Genomic DNA, 16,599 nt, shown 5'->3' on the forward strand with positions numbered 1-16,599 from the left:
ACTAATGTATTCTATTGTGCCCCTTGGGCTGGCCTCTGAGCGGGGGGAGAGGGCTGCATTCCACAGACGCCCCTCCCCCAGCGCTGGAGCTGCTCAGGCAGCCTTTGGGGCCATGGGTGCCTCACCTCCCAGGGAAAATCGGCGGGCGGGGGGGGAAGGCACCCCATCTGGAACCCTTCGGGTAGAAAGAAAGGGTCTTGAGAGAAGCCAGGAGCCCAGGAAGCGAGCCAGGGATGGGAGTGGAAAGGTGGGAAGTTCCACAGAACCAGGCACATCGCCCTGGTGGTCCAGCCCTGTCTCCCTCACCCCCGCTCTGCAGGGCACAGTCACCAATCAAGCAGCCCCTTCTCCTCTGCAATCCATTTCCCATCAAGAACATTCCACCTCCGAGGACAAGAGGGGTCACCGGATTTGTTTTGAGCTGCCTACAGATCTCTGGTTCCAAGGTCAGTTATGCCCGAAGCAAGAGAAATATGATGTGTGAAAGATAAGGAGGGAAGGCCTTGGAGACGGAGAGCCTGGGCTGACACATTTATCATATATGCCCTTTTAAGCACAGAGAAGGGGGTCTGTGTGAGTCTGGGGAGACTACCTCTGGTTCCCTGTGTTTTTGCAAAGCTGGGCCTCCATCCCAAGCTTCCCCTCACTTTGGAGGGCTAGAAAGGACCTCAGCCAGGGGAGGAAGGAGGCAAGGCAGGGTGTGGTCTGCTGGTTTAGGTCTTCCCTAACAAGACAGAGGTTTGGAAGTGTGATTCCTCTGGACTCCAGCACCACCTGGTTCTTCCTCCCTGCCACCCCCTTTAATCTTTTACAGGTGTACTTATTCTCGTGACAGCAACCACTCAACCTCTGGGGGTGGTATCAGGAGGCTGAGAGCCTCCTTGTTTAGGATAGTCGGGGGTGGACAAAATGATGGAGTGGGGAGAGAGAGAGAGAGAGAGTTGTCTCCCAGCCGGACTGAATGATGGACCTGAGGAAGATGGGGTCTCTGTGTGCTGCAAACCATGGTGGGGGTGAGGCGGGGTTCTGGGGGGCTTGTTCTGGGGCTGAGTTCCTAGCATGTCCGTTGGTTTCCCTGAGTTGGGGACAATAGGTGGGCAGATGCAGCTCCAGGATAAAGCATGTTGTCCTGACAGAGTGTGACAGCTCATCACCCACGCTCTTCCTACCACCACCCCTCCCAGCTTTGCTCTGCATACACTGGCCCCCTCAGCCGTCTCTGATGTGTGTCTTTCTTTCCCATCTCTACGGTTTTAGGGGTCTGGGGCTATATCTTAGAAGACCTCTCTTCCCCACAGGACCCGGCTCAGGCAAAGCTTATGTCAGGAGAAAAGAGAGGATGGAATTAACCCCCAATCTGAAATCCCCACTGATTATGAAGAGGTAATTTCCTTGCAGTGAAGATGGAAATAAAACCCCCAATCTGGGACTGTGGGTGAGTTAAAATTATGCAGGATGCCGAGCATTTCATCCTCCAGAAAGAGTATTTTATTCTCCTGTCAAAGCGCCAGTGATGATGGCAATAAAAGAAAACATAAGCGATAGTGGTGAGGATTATGTGGCAATTCAGGAAGTGGTCGGCTATGTATTTATGGACCGAAGTGGCTGGAAAACTTTTCACACCCAAGGAGTTCATGCAGAACTTGGAAAGCACTCCAAGGCTGAGAGGCTGTACTTGGGAAGTTGTTACTGATGGAGCTTATACTGTGTTTTAAGCAGTTTGGTTAATAGACTACAGTTAAAAATCAAGAACAAAGGGGTTTGATGGACAAGTTATGCTTTCCTGGGGGTTGGGGATTATGGCTTTTTTGCAACACTGTAAGTGTTAGAAGGACCCATAAAAGGCCATGCTTGTCTAGCGACAGATATTAAATATGATACAGCCTGGAGCTGCTGGAAGATTACAGAAGCCTCCAGATGGCGCAGCTGCTTATATTGCAGCACGTGGGGAAGAAAGCGGGGTCTGTTTGCCCCTGACTGCTGCAGTCAGCCTCAGAGGTGCCAAGGGGCAGTGCTTCTGTGCTGCCTGCCCTTTGCTTTGTAGCACCCCTGCAGCGCTGCTTCCCTTAGAAAAGGGAGTTGCCTGTCCACCCTTTTGGCCTGTGAGCTTGATTTCATTGTTGAAGGATTGTCTGAATGCTCCGTACTTGGGGTGGCTGACGAGCCTCTCTGTGACTTAGTCTCCTCTTCTGAAAAGTGGGGATCCATAAGCCCCTTCCAGCTGATTGCTAAATCGCGGAATGCAGAGCAATGCGGGTGCCCGTGTGTGACAAATCCATTGACACCTAGAAACAGGTTGTTTTTGCAGCCATAGGAATTGAAACAGGAGAATGACAAAGCAACTTCCTAGCCTTGGATGAGTTTCTTAGGATGGTACTTCTCAGTCTTAAATACGCATAATATGCATATTGGAACCTTGTTAAAATGCACATTCTGATTGAATACATCCGGGTGGGGCCTGAGATTCTATATGTCTCACAAGATCCCAGAAGCTACTGATGCTGCTGGTCTGGGGACCACACTGTGAATAGTAATGTCCCAGGAGACAGTAACAATTGGAATGTTCAGACTTCGAGCTTCCTGTCTGCTGGGAGAGCCTCTAAGTGAGAGACCTGTATCACTTAGGTTTGTTTCTAGCTGTATGAACGAGAAGACCCAAATGACTTTGGATTTCAACCAGTGAGGCAGAGAGGTTGTAGGTCCCGCCCAACAGGAATTCCAGGGTGAGCCACTCAGGTCAGTACGTAGGATCCACGTTCTTTCCATCTTTCTGTCCCTCCACTCTAGTGTGTGGGCCTTTATCCTCATGCTTGTGGTCTCATGGTTGCAAGATGGCTGCTGTACTTCTTGGTATCACATCTGAATTCCAGGCAGGCAGAAGAGTGGAGGGAGGGTCAAGGTGCATGCCTTCTAAAGTTATCTGGGTTTTTTTTTTCCCCCCACTGCCCAGCTTATGGGATCTTAGTTCCCCAACCAGGCATCGAACCCAGGCCCCCTGCAGTGGAAGCATGGAGTCCTAACCACTGGACCACCGGGGTATTTCCTAAGGCTGTCTGTTTCAAAATGCTTTCCAGGGTGCCCCAGTTACCAACCTGCACTTACTTCTTACTGCTCAGAGCTGGGTCATAGGACCCATCTCATTCAGGAATCCCGTGTCTACAACATGGCAGGCAGTGGGCTAAGTATGGAAGATACAAGGACCAAAAGGATATAGCTTCTGTCCTCAAGAAGCTTCTGGAGGAGCTCCAGACCTGTGAACAAGCAAAGGGTATTTGAGGAGGGCTGCTTGGATAGCCATGGTGCACAAGGGCAGAGGACTGCCCTGGCCACTTCTAGCTGGGGACGCTGGGGAGTGGCCAGCCAAGAGAAGATGGGGAGCTGAGTCTTGGGTACCGACTGGGAAGACAGCTGGCCTGATGCATTCTGGGAATGGTACATCTTCTCACGCCTCTATGGGAACCGTCCCAGTGCTGGGATGAAGGTGGCATGCCTGTAGGGCTGCACAGGTGGTTTCTGTCTGGCATACAATCTGATCAGTTGTGCCATAATGGGTTTTAAATATTTTTAATATCCCCCCTGGAAAGACCACGTAACTCAAGATGTTCAGGCCCTGAAGAGGACCATAGACAGAACTCCTGCCTTACATCCTGGACCAGCTCTCACACAGCCCTCTTTCTCTCTCTCCCGGGTGTAGTGAGCCCCCCTTCTTTGCATGGCTCCCAGTCGTTTCTCCCCTAGAGCATTTCTTCTGGGCATCCACATGCTGGCAGGTCGGCCACACGTGCTTTGTTGGCAGCTGCCTGCACAGAGCACCGTAGTCTCCTTGGCAACCCAGGACAGGTCGGGTCACTCTTCCTTGCAGCAGTTCCAAAGCCCCCACTTCTGACCCCTGCAGGCACCCGCTACTCCATCCCACTCTTCTCTGGTTCTAGGACTCACAGGAAGACACCTCATGTACCTGCCCATGCTTCAGACCTATCTCTCTGTCGCTCCCTCTTTCAAAACTGCTGGTGGCGGTCCCACCACTCTGACTCTCCGGGTCTTCTTCTGAAAAATGGGAATAACGAACTGCTGTGCCAGCTCAGAGGCTTCTTGTGAGGTCCAAAGGCGATGATGAGGGTAGACTGCAAACTGGGAAAGACTGAAGAATGGCAGCTCACTACTGGGGCTAGGGGCTAGGGACGGGGGGGCAGTGTGCCTGAGCTCAGGGGAGCAGGGCCTCTAGGACACGGTGCATTATTCAGGCGGAGGGAGACTGGGAGAGGAGACCCCCCAGGCGTGGATGGAGATCAGGGGATGCGCGCCTTCAAAGCGCACGTGTGGTCACCACACCTGACGGGTGCTCGCTTATCCTCTCCCCGCGCCTTGCTTATACTAAACCCATGAGAAAGGCGGCTCGCGGCTCCTTGGGGCATGTGTTCCCGTTGGCCATCCCCACCCCATCCCCGGAAGCAATCCCAGCGATTTACGGGCCTCCGAAGCCTGTGTCACTTCACTTTCACTGCCCGGATCACCAGAGCGGGGGCGTTCCTCAAGACCCATTTTCCCTGCTCTGTGATGTCCAAGCAAAGCCCGGAGCTCTGAGCCAGGACCTGGCACTAGGTCCCACCCTGCGGAGCCCTCTCCAGCTTCTCTTTGCCCCTCCTCCACTCCCAGGTGCTGTCAGAGGCTCCCAGGAACCCCGGCCTTCTGGGTACCAGACCCTGTTTTTAACAGGATTGTGTTAGGATCAGTGTCCACGCAGGATTTGCAGGAAGTTCTGTTCTCCTCTGGAAATCGGCCAGTACATTCACTAACTTGCCCATCTCCCATGCCCATCTGCAACTGAGCAGTCTACTTGGTGCAGGCCCTGGGGAGAGGTGAGTTAGATACGTGTCTGTCCCCAAGGCCGGATGTGAGGATCAGAAGGATGCAGGAGAAAGGCTCAACCCGCCATTGCTGGCTTTGAGGATGGAGGAGGGGACCAGGAGCCAAGGTATGTGGGCAGCCTCCAGACGCTGGAAAAGGCAGAAAGTTCCAGAGCCTCCCGAAGGGACGCAGCCCTGCCACGACCTTGATTGTAACCCAGAGAGGCTTCTGACCTCCCAAGCTGTAAGATGATAGATAATACATCCTACAAAAGTCCCACACTCTGTTGACAGTCTTTGTATAAGGCGCTGAGGATCAGTTCCTCTGCAGACAGAGAGAACCATGTGAGTTATTCATTCTTACTTACTGCCTTGGTTCTCAGGAAACACAGTGTAAAGTCGATGCTCAAGGGCATACCTCTCTCAGCCTGGGTCTTTCACACATCTGCCTCTCTCTACTACATATTTATGCATTTATTGGGGTGCAGAGCCTTATTGAGCACTTACCGTATGCCTGGCACCATGCTAGATGCTGGGGATGCAAGGATAAAGGAGACAAAATAAGATCCTGACCCTCCAAGAGCTCCCAGTTGTGTAAAAGACACCCCAAAGCAAGCAGTTATGAAAGGTCAACAGGAGGAGAGAGTGGTTAATCCGACTGGGGTGGAGGAGGGAGGTGATGGGCCGAGATGGGGTCAGACAAGGCTGCTGGGGGGAAGCAATGCTAGAAAGATGAACAGGTGGGTTTGCCACATAAAATACAGGATGCCGATTTCAATTTAAATTTCAGATATACAAGAAATAATGTATAGTATAAGTATATCCCATGCAATATTTGGGATATACTTATACTAAAAAATTTTTTTTCTTGCTCATCTGAAATTCAGATTTTACGGGGGCATCCTATAGTTTCATTTGCTAAATCTGGGAAGTTTATGAGTGGATTTTGTACTAAGGTGAAGGAGGGTGTTACTGACAAAACAACATGTGTAAGAAGGAGGCACTGGAGGGACATTGGAGGGCAAGGTCTTTTTTTTTTTTTTTTCGTGGTATGCGGACCTCTCACCATTGTGGCCTCTCCCCCTGCGGAGCACAGGCTCCGGACGCGCAGGCTCAGCAGCCATGGCTCACGGGCCCAGCCTCTTCACAGCATGTGGGATCTTCTTGGACCAGGGCAAGAACCCGTGTCCCCTGCATCGGCAGGCGGACTCCCAACCACTGCGCCACCAGGGAAGCCCGGAGGGCAAGGTCTTGATATTCTGCTGGAGTCTGGGCTTTTTCCTGTGGACAATCAAAAAGTCTGTGAGGGTTTTAATCGGAGAACCAGCCCATTAGAGATTTTTAAAAGTTATGTTAAAAATGTGTGTTTTAGTTCCTTCCTTTCTGGAAGGCGGTATATAAATTCTACAATGTATATATCTATAAATAAGGTAGTATATTCATAAATGAATACAAATTGCCAAGCCCAGTTTGACAATGCCTCTTCTGGGGAGTGAGAGGGTGGGTCTATCTGGGCAGTGGGGCAGGCAGGGGCTGTGTGTCCATGGCCTTGAGGTAGATTAGGGTGGGCACTAATGCTTGGGTGGCCTAGGGAGGAGAAATTACAGGGAGCAGAATTTCCCTTCAGGAAAGGAAGAACATTCTCATGAAGTTGCCTGAACCTGGTGGCTGTGTCCCCAAGAAGCGAAAGGGTCCAGTGGTGTTAGCTTGGTGCTCAGCCAGCCCCCATCAAGAATGGTGCAGAGGTTCGGGGACTTCCCTGGTGGCACAGTGGTTAAGAATCCGCCTGCCAACGCAGGGAACATGGGTTCAAGCCCTGGTCCGGGAAGATCCCACATGCCGCGGAGCAACTAAGCCCGTGCACCACAAATACTGAGCCTGTGAGCCACAACTACGGAGCCTGCGCTCTAGAGCCGCGAGCCACAGCTACTGAAGCCCACATGCCTAGAGCCCATGCTCCGCAACAAGAAGCCTGCTCACCGCAACAAGGAGTAACCCCCGCTCGCCGCAACTAGAGGAAGCCTGCGCGCAGCAGCGAAGACCCAGCACAGGCATAGCTAAATAAATAAATACATCTATTTTTTTTTAATGGTGCAGAGTTTCACCAATACTGTGTTGGACACTTAAGAATGCATTTGGAGGGTAGCTCTTATGTTAAGTGTTCTTAGCACAGTAAAAAATGAATAAAAAGAAAGATGTAGGGGGGTGCTTGCCTGGGAGGAGGTGGAGCTGGACTATGCTTTTAACTCCAAATGTCTATGATTCTTCTCAGACATTCCCAACCCCAGACAGCAGGTCAGGCCAATTCTTGAGTCAGAGGGGATTGGGAACCTCCGGGCACTTGCACCTCCACAGAGGCGGAGTGGAAAAGAAGCTTGTCCAAGTGAAAACGTTTCTGTGCTTTGTGGTGTCTTGTCTGGAACGTCATTTTAAACGTTGCAGACTGTAGAACACAGTTAGGACTGTGTGCCTCCCTGACACTGGATGTTGAGAATCCACATATTTTATTTCCTGCGGTAGCGGGGCAGGCATTAATAGCCCTGATTTACAGATGAGAACTCAGCGCAGAGTCAAGTGTGAGTCAACCAGCCTGTAAGGAGCAGAACTGGGGCCATACTCCGCATATCCTGGGTCTGAACGCAGACCCATCACCATCCAGCCACAGGCAGGAGACCCTCCGCCCTGCACTCCCGCTCCAGGATGATGGAGAGGATGCTGAGTGTACCTCTGGAGAGTGTCATCAAAATCACTGATGATATGATAATGAAACAGAATGGGAGAAACTGGCTGGAAAGGTCCACCTCGCAACCCTTGTTTTTTTGGAAGAGGGCAGGAAGGAGCTCTGTGTGTAGGCGCCGGGGAGGCCCCGCAGTGACCCTGCGTGGCCTGACATTCAGCTTTGGGCGACCCGGGAGACTGAAGAATGCCTCCTTAAGCTGAGGCTATGAAGCAACAGGGAACACGCTTCCACTTTTTTTTTTTTTTTTTTAAATAAATTTATATATTTATTTTTGGCTCCGTTGGGTCTTCGTTGCTGCGCACGGGCTTTCTCTAGTTGCGGCGAGCGGGAGCTACTCTTTGTTGTGGTGTGCGGGTTTCTCATTGCAGTGGCTTCTCTTGTTGTGGAGCACGGGCTCTGGGCACGTGGGCTCAGTAGTTGTGGCGCATGGGCCTAGTTGCTCTGCAGCATATGGGATCCTCCCGGACCAGAGCTCAAACCCGTGTCCCCTGCATTGGCAGGCGGATTCTTAACCACTGTGCCACCAGGGAAGTCCCACCTCCACTTTTTTAGAATGAAAACCACAAGTTTAAAGGTGTATTTTGCCCCTGTTCATTCAAGAAGGAAAGATGTGCCTGGCTCACAACTCCCATATGGAGACCCCTGGTTTCTGAGAGCTCTGTCATGTCAATAACATGTTTAAAGAACTTTTGTTCTAGAACTTTCTCCCCCCCACACACACACATCCTTGCCATTAGGGCAAGGGAGACTGGGCTTTGAAGTGCAAAGTTTTGACAATATGACAAAGCACACACACAAACCCAACAGCTGCATGCACCTCTAAAATATGAAGTCTTCAGGTTGTTCTGCCTGGTGCTGTTCTGTGGGAGGGGGAGGGGGGAGGAGGAGAAAGAAGAGATTGTGTTTATTCTTAAAAAGCAGTAGGTCAACTTAGGGTAAATATTCAGGTATCAAAAACAATAGCTAAAGTGTTTAAAATTTATTAGTTTAACAAACTTGCTAAATTATATTATTCGATTTAATTTAAAATTTATTAACTGATAGCTGTTCCACATATTTTTTAGAATTTATAATATTTGTACTGTTTCAGTAAATTTTCACCAGAGTTGTCTGCTCAGAGCTAATCCTTTATTCAATTTTCCACTTACCCTCTGAATATCTGGATTTAGAAATCATTATGTCTCTTGTTATATATGAGATGACCTTATAAAAATTAGTGCTAGCTTCCTCCTCAATTTCAAGAAAATCAAGACATTTTCTTTAAAAACATTTTAAAAGATTATCTGGGCAGTCATGCTCAGTGCAGTTCCAAACTCCACAGACACTGATCGGTGGTGGGCAGTCACTCTCCAAAATCCTAGGTGAGAGTTAAAGTCTGTCAGTGGGTCTGAGACTTGAGCCTTTCCTTTCCAGCTGGGCCTTGAGAGGAGCCAGAAATGTACTGAGTTTAGGATTCTGGGGTCTTACACCCACACTCCCTGTATTTCTCAGGACAGTCATGTCCCTGGCTTGCCCCAAGAGGCCTCACGCTAAGGCCATTTGAGGGTGATCAGTGGGAAACAACAAGACCTAGGCTAGGCCCTGCCATGAACGGATTTGTGAGATTTACTCCTGACTCGAGAACCCCCGCCCCAGGACTGGTGGAGGTGTAGTCACTTGGACTAGTTTCCAGAATTTTCATGGTGGGCAGACCCAAGTCCTCCCACCATTTGGGGAAACAGTGCAAACATGAGTGAGAGCTGGGCAAAGCCTGGATCCAGAGGTGACAGGATGTTATCTGCTAACACAACTCTTTGCAATGAGTGCGTAAACAGACACATTTGTCTTGGGACTGAGGGCCTGCCTGGAGGAGAGAAAAGGACCCCTACCAAACTGCATTTTTCTCTAACTGCCCCTTGAATTGAGTCACAGTTGCCTGGTTTCCTGAGGTCTATTCTGTGTCTGTGAAGAATGTCTTCCCCAGCTTCTGGGGCTGAGCATTACCAATTGTTTAGGGATTAACCCTTTGCCACCCAAAGACTTGCTCTCCCGCCATCTCTTTGCCTCCACGCTGCCCCTCTTGTTTTAATGCACCTTTCATTAGCTTAGAAATGACAGAGAAGTTGACCATCGGCAGTTGCTTCCTGTGTGCACAGAGGAATCACCATCTCGTGAGGGGCACCAGGGCTTTAAGAAAATAGCCTCGCTTCTTCAGAAACTCTAGTCGTTTGACTTGGAATCTGTCCATCAAGAAATTTGGTCTGCAGAATCCAAAGCAAGCTTCCCCAGAGCTTTACAAACAAGCCGGCCCAGCAAGGCAGCGCCTCCTCCGGTGTCTGCCTTGAGCTCGGAGCTCTGTGGCCATTTGCCACCTGGGGTGGTGACACACTGCTCAGATGTGGTCTGCAGCATTCTTGGCCGCCCTCCACCCCACATTTCAGGACACAAGCAGTGTGGAGACCCAGTTAACCTCAGGAACCGCTGTTGCTGTCTTCTGCCCCTGGGGTCAGGCGTGGTCACACTTCAGGTCCCTGAAGCTTGAGCCTCCCTCTGAGGGTCCTGTTTGAAAGATACAAAGAAGCCCCAGGAACTCTGAGGTGGCAGTGGCAGAGGGACTTCACTTCCCGGGGGTGCTGGATGGGAAGGATGGGCTGTTTCTGCTAAGACTTCCCTCTTGCTTCCTGCTTTAACGGAACCCCTGGTTTTTTGACTTGAGGTCCCTGGGCCAGCTCTGAATGTAGCATGTGTGCCTGAGTGATGGACTTGATATTTACACAAGCCACGCTGATAAGTGCACATGTGTTTTTAATGTTTTGGCTTTCTAGACCACAAACATGTCAATGTGCATATGCGTGCACACACAGACGTGCTCTTGGGCTGGGCCCTGAGTAGGGCTCTTTTTTTCCCTCTTTTTCTTTTTTTAAACTGTTCTCCCAAAGTTAACACCTTTGTTAGCACCCTTTCCTGCCACACTGCCTCCGGTTGTCGGAGGGCCATCATCCGGTTATCCCACCTGGAAAGGCGCTGCCTTTTTAAGCCAGCAAACAGCCCGACGACACCTTCGCCTGGCCCTTGCGGGAGCCGAGCCCCACGGGCTGGGGGTTGAAAAGCAGATCTCCCTCGCCGCAGCCTTCCTGAGCCCCGGTCTGTCGGAAACGGCCCATCTTCGTCTACAGCCACAGAGAACAACACCGAGGAGATGGGCTGCTACGTAAAGTTAGGGAAAAGTGTTTTAAAAAAAAAAGGTCTTGATTATTTCATGGACTTGCAAGTACTGTTAAGGTTCCTTACTTTCCTGCCATCTGACTCAAGTTAACAGCAGCATTAAACATCGTCTTTACCCACCACACGCTTCTCTTCGTCCCCAGTCTCTCTTCCTTTTTTTTTTTTTCCTTCTTTTTCTCGTTTTCCCCCCTTCTTCCTTCCTTTATTTATTTTTTGGTTTTGTTTTTTAAGGGGTGTTGACCTGCGCTGAGTTCTAGGGAGCCGACCCCTCCCGCCCGCGAGCCGATTGGCCGGCCACGCGGGTGACTGACGGGCGGGTCCGGAGCGCTCGCGGCGGCCGGCGCTGATTGGCCGGCGCGGCTCGGAGGGCTCGGCCGCGGGAGCGCCGGACACTCGGGTCCCGCCGCCTCGGGAGCCGGGCCGCACTCGGGCCGCGCGCTCGCCTCCCCGCGCGAGCTCCCCAGGGTCGCCCCGCCAGCGCCTGGCGCGGGTGCGGACGGTGCCTTTTGTGCCCGGAGGCTCCTGGAAGTTCGCGGCGGGACGCGCGCGGGGAGGCGGCCGAGGACGCCCCGCGTCGCAGGGGCCGGGGCGCCGAGCATGGGCGGCGGGCGCTGGGCCGCGGCGGGCGCGCTGCTGGCGCTGGCCGCCGGGCTCCTGGCCGCGGGCTCGGCCAGCGAGTACGACTACGTGAGCTTCCAGTCGGACGTCGGCGCGTACCAGAGCGGGCGCTTCTACACCAAGCCGCCGCAGTGCGTGGACATCCCGGTGGACCTGCGGCTGTGCCACACCGTGGGCTACAAGAGGATGGTGCTGCCCAACCTGCTGGAGCACGAGACCATGGCCGAGGTGAAGCAGCAGGCCAGCAGCTGGGTGCCCCTGCTCAACAAGAACTGCCACATCGGCACCCAGGTCTTCCTCTGCTCGCTCTTCGCGCCCGTCTGCCTGGACCGGCCCATCTACCCGTGCCGCTGGCTCTGCGAGGCCGTGCGAGACTCGTGCGAGCCCGTCATGCAGTTCTTCGGCTTCTACTGGCCCGAGATGCTCAAGTGCGACAAGTTCCCCGAGGGCGACGTTTGCATCGCCATGACCCCGCCCAACGCCACCGAGGCCTCCAAGCCCCAAGGTGAGGCGGGGGGTTCCCGGGGCTGTCCGCGCTGCGCCCCGGGACTGGGGACGTGCTCTCGGCCGTGCCCGACCGCCTTGAGAGCTACCGGCCCGTCCGAGGTGGTGCCCGGCGGGACGAGCCCCCCGCGCACCCGGTCCGGGTCCTGGAGCCGCTGTCCTGGGATCCAGTCAACGCTGAAACAAAGCCTTAGCTCTGGCTCCCAGAAGAGCTCTTCTGACCCCCGCGAGGGAACCGAGTCCCTATCGGAGTTTTGAACCCCCCAGACGGGATGGGCCGGGGAAAAAAAAAAACAAACAACCCAAACCCCAAATCTGGGAAGCTCAGAAAGGCCGAGCATATGCTAAGGTGCAGCTTTGTTTATTTTCTTAGGTTTGAGGAGGATTTTTTTTTTTTAAACGCTTTCCTTAGCTAGTCATTCAGCCAAGGAGCTCCAGCACTGGTGAAGAGCTGGCCGAGCAAAAAAGTTCAGAAATTGCGAGGCTTTCTGTTTCTCTACCCCTTTCAGTTAACAGCTTGGGGAAGGTTTGGGCGGGGGCGGGATGGAAAGGCTCTTCTCTCTCATTCTTGCATACCCCCTGCTCCTCTCATTTACACACATCCTCAGGTAATTAGAAAGATAAAATTGTCATTAGCTCATGGCTCAGCTCCCCTTGGGAGCGAGGCTCCGCAGATGGGAGGCTTTCCTAACAGCCCCAGGGATGAGCCGGAGGTTCTTCTCTGAAACCCCTTCCACTTAAAGGGCAGTTCTTGGGGGATGGGGTGGGGTGGGGGGAGGAAAAACCATCCCGGGGAGGCAACGAAACAGAGCAAAACAAGTTAACAAGCAAAGGAACCAAAACAAAACCCCACAGGACAAACAAGCCAAGGAAAACAACCCAGCACTGTGGCCTGACTTTTAGAGGAGTGAATGCAACCCCAAATTCTTCGGAAGCGGAGTTGAGGCTCAAAGAGGTGGAAGGCGTCAGGGATGGGGAGCCTTACCCAGGGCGCCGAGCAGAGCGGTCCGCATCCCAGGGGTTTTGAGGAACGGGTTTAGGGTGGGGGGAAACCTGCTCATTGCTGACTCAGCTCATCTCCAAGGGATGCCAAAGCACAAAGGTCCCCCGAGGGGCGTACGCCCCAGAGTGAGGGCGGGGTAGTCCCGGGAAAGGGCACCCCGAACTTTGAATGCCCTGGCTTATTCCAGGGAAGGAGGAGGTGGTCCAGAGGGGCGGGTGTGGGGTGGCAGGTCTGGCGGGTGGGCAGGGCAGCGGCCCGCCTGCGGGGGCAAGGTCTGGGTCCCGCTGCTCCGCCTTCCTGGGGGTCCGCACAGAGTTCACCTTCGGGGAGGCGCAGCCCTTTGAGAACGGGAGCCGAGCCGTTACCTGGAGCGGACAAAGCGCTTTGTGTTCTGTGCGCGTGGAACCCACGGGATTTTCCTTCTCCCCGTTCTCACTGCCGGCGGGCAGACTAGTCCAGCCCTGCCCCCGGAGGCCGCGGCCAGCTCTGCTGGGGCTGAGTCCACCCCGCAAGTGTCCCTTTTCTGGTACAATCAGCGACGGAACCCTTCTGAGGGGGACGCCCTTCCGACGGGAAGGTAGGGGTGCTGGCTGGGCTGCCTACTTAGGAAGGGACGAGCATCCTCCAGCTCGATGCCCCAAAGGCAGGGGTGGTGGAGTGGTGGTAGGGAGACCAAATACGTGCTCTCTTCTTGGAGCTTTTGACTCCTTAGCTGCTGGCCCACTTGGCTGCTCCCAAAGTCTGCCCCTTGTACCATCTCCTCTCCCCCCTCCATCCCAGGAGTGCTCAGGTAGTCACCCTCCTGAGACCAGCTGCACACAGAGAACAGTTATGAAGGGATCAGTCCCGTGTGGGATTTGGGACCTGGTTCTCCCCGCCGAGTCTCTGGTGACAAGCTCTGCGGGAGGCTCTGCTCCTAACCCAGGACTGCGGCCCCTCAGTGGGAGGGACGCCCTATAGGAGTCAGTCCTCTGGGGCCGAGTGGCCACTGACTGTCAGCTGAGCCCAGAGGTGGGAGGGCTGTGTGTGTGTGTGTGTGGGTGTGGGTGTGGGTGTGGGTGTGGGTGTGGGTGTGTGTGGGGCAGGTGGAGACTGACCAAACTCCTGGTCCTTGTAACCTTACGGCTGGTGGCTGCAGAATCAGAACTGGTACTTTTGGAGGAGACCGAGTATACATGCCCTACTTTTATTCTTTATTTCTTTTTATTCTGTAAAATTAAAATGGAATTTTCAAAGCAGCGGCATATCTCTGCATGCTGCAGGCTGGTTTCTGTTCACATACTTGGACAAGCGCCGTTTGGGGGTATTGAGCAGGGCTTTGGGGCCGCATGTTATTAAAGATAAACTTGATAATAAGAATGAGTCAAGAGACACTCCCCCACACCCCCAAAAGGCTGATGCCCAAGCTGCTTCGGCATCTGCTATGGGAGAGGAAAACTGTTTGTTTGTTTGCTTGTTTTCAGGAAAGTTATTTCTAAATTTTGCACTTGCATTAGACCTGTACATTCCCAGGCCGATAAATTGTCGTTCCTCCTCTTAGCCAGGTTTTACTGATTCAAGCTCTGCGAACAAGCACATACTTTTAGTTTTATTTTGTTGTTGATTAGGCATGTTGTGCGGTAAAACAGCCTGGCTGTTTTAGTCACAGATCGAAGAGGCCACGATGCACTCATCCTTCCCGGGAGCTTTCCTTAGGGTCCCTTCCCCGTATTGAAGAGCTGGCCAGGGAAGACCTGCTCTGTGTGTGTGTGTGTGTGTGTGCGTGCGCGCGCGCGCGCGCACGCGAGCGCTGTGTGGGGGTGTGTGCTGTGTGCATGCGTGTGCGTTGATTTTTAAAAATCCACTTACTCTTGATTCCAGTGTTGGACTTTCCCTCCTCTCCCTCAAATATTGATGAAACACAAAACCTTTTGGCTTTTGGTTCTTTTGCTTTAAACATTATTTCAAATACACCTTAAAACAGCCATTTCGTTCTGCCTCTCCGATGGATGACTGGGTGGATTTCTCCTGCTCGGGCCGCCTGCAGGGCCCCCCAGCACAATCCAGAGAGGCCACAGATTAATAGCACCCTACACAATCTAGAGCTGCTCCACAGTTGGCTGTGAGAAAAGTCGAGGTGGGTGGGGGCAAGCCTTGCGAACACGCAGAACTCACTCCAGCCAGCTCCTGCCCGCCTGGGAGATGCTGAGGGCCAAACGTAGCTGAGCCTGGGGCCACCAGTTGGATAGGGGAACTCAGAGCGTCCAGACAAGGTGATGTGAGTGAGTGAGAGGGAACCCGGTGTTTGTATTCGGATAGTCCTGCCCTGCTAGTTGTTTGGTCAAGGTCACATGCATAGAACTTTGCAACGTGATAACTTCCACTGAAAAAAAAATAACCCAAACAAGGAAAGCCCCAAAGCACAGTCCACACTCCCGAAGTAGGTACCACGGTCCTTCCCATATTGCAGGATTTGCTTTCTGTTTTTCTCCCCATGGAAGCAAGAACCATGATGCAAAATTCTGGGTGAATTTTTCCCTTTGGTCAGAAACACGACCTCTGGAATCCAATCTCAAGTTCTGGCTGAAAAGCACATTTCCAGCATCCGGGCCAAAAGATAGCCCCATGGTCTCCTGCTCGGGGCGTGGCTGTGGTTCTTGCTGCAGGACTCTGGATGGAGTGCGGCCCTGGGCACAGAGTAAAGGTGGGACAGGGATCTGTCAGTAAAGACTAAGGTGTACGGCCTCTGCTGCACCTCGCTTGGATGTGTGGGGGGGTCACGCATCACCTCCCTGGCGCTGGGGACCAGCTGCGTCCTGGGGGACGGCACTGGCCCCGGAGGACTGTGCAGCTCCCTCCTCATCCACCGTGGGAGGCTCTGCCTGTTTCTCTGAGGCATAGAAGTGCTCGAAGGTGAAGGAGATGCCGTCAGAGGAGCCACGAAGAGGGAGGGGGAGGAGGAGGATGAAGAGCCTGAGTCGGAGCGAAGGTCACTCAGTGCCCCATCCTCCCTGGGGGTGACTGCGCCCCCAGCGTGGCCGGGCATGGCCTCCACCAGTGCTGTGCCAAGGTGGAGGGCCCTTAGAACGTGCTCCTGCTTTCCTGCCTCATGGATAAAACTCCAAGTTGTCTGATAGATGATGGAGGTGACGGCGGGACGGCGGCGGTGGTGACAAGCCGCCTTCCCTTCTGGCGATTCCACTGGGCCGCTCTCTCCCTGCCTTCCACGGAGCCCCCTTACCTCCCAGGGGTCTCTCCAGCGTCAGCAGCATTTGGCCGGCAGGACCCGCTGGCCCTGGCCTCCAAGGCCTCCCCGTCCCCCGGGGCCTCAGCTGCCCCCAGTGGCCCCCATGCCTGCAGCACACACACCTCCTCTTCAAAGCCCTTCACAGTGTGAAAACGCCTCCAGAGGGTCTCTCCCATGTCCCGCCAAGTCCTTCCCTTGGGCAGCAGGGCTGGTGCCGTTCCCAGCCCCCACCAGCTTCTCCTGCTTCCCGCCTCCGGCAGGAGCTCAGTGCAATAGCTCTCCTGGGGAGGGGTGTTCAGGGCCTGTGGTTGGAGTCTGTGAGTCTGGCTGATTTTCTTTCTTGGCTCCTAGAGAGCTGGTCGGATGGATCGGCCGTCTTGTGGGGAGTTTGGGAACAGGAAGGGGGCAGGAATCAGAGGGGATATTTCAAGGAGAGGGGAGAACAGGGGACAAACAA

The 16,599-nt window shown here is 53.5% G+C and overlaps 1 protein-coding gene across 1 annotated transcript in view; it reads left to right on the top strand.

Moving 5' to 3' along the window:
• Positions 1-10,875: 10,875 nt before the first annotated feature.
• Positions 10,876-16,599, top strand: part of SFRP1 (secreted frizzled related protein 1) — a 44,635-nt gene continuing 38,911 nt past the window's right edge. The window contains exon 1 of the mRNA XM_082608394.1: positions 10,876-11,914. Within this exon, the coding sequence (XP_082464520.1) occupies positions 11,389-11,914 (526 nt within the window). The 5' untranslated portion in view covers positions 10,876-11,388. The remainder of the gene's footprint in view (positions 11,915-16,599) is intronic.

The sequence above is a fragment of the Mesoplodon mirus genome (genome assembly GCF_964341445.2).
Source record: "Mesoplodon mirus genome assembly, chromosome: 20".
NCBI classification, from domain to species: domain Eukaryota; kingdom Metazoa; phylum Chordata; class Mammalia; order Artiodactyla; family Ziphiidae; genus Mesoplodon; species Mesoplodon mirus.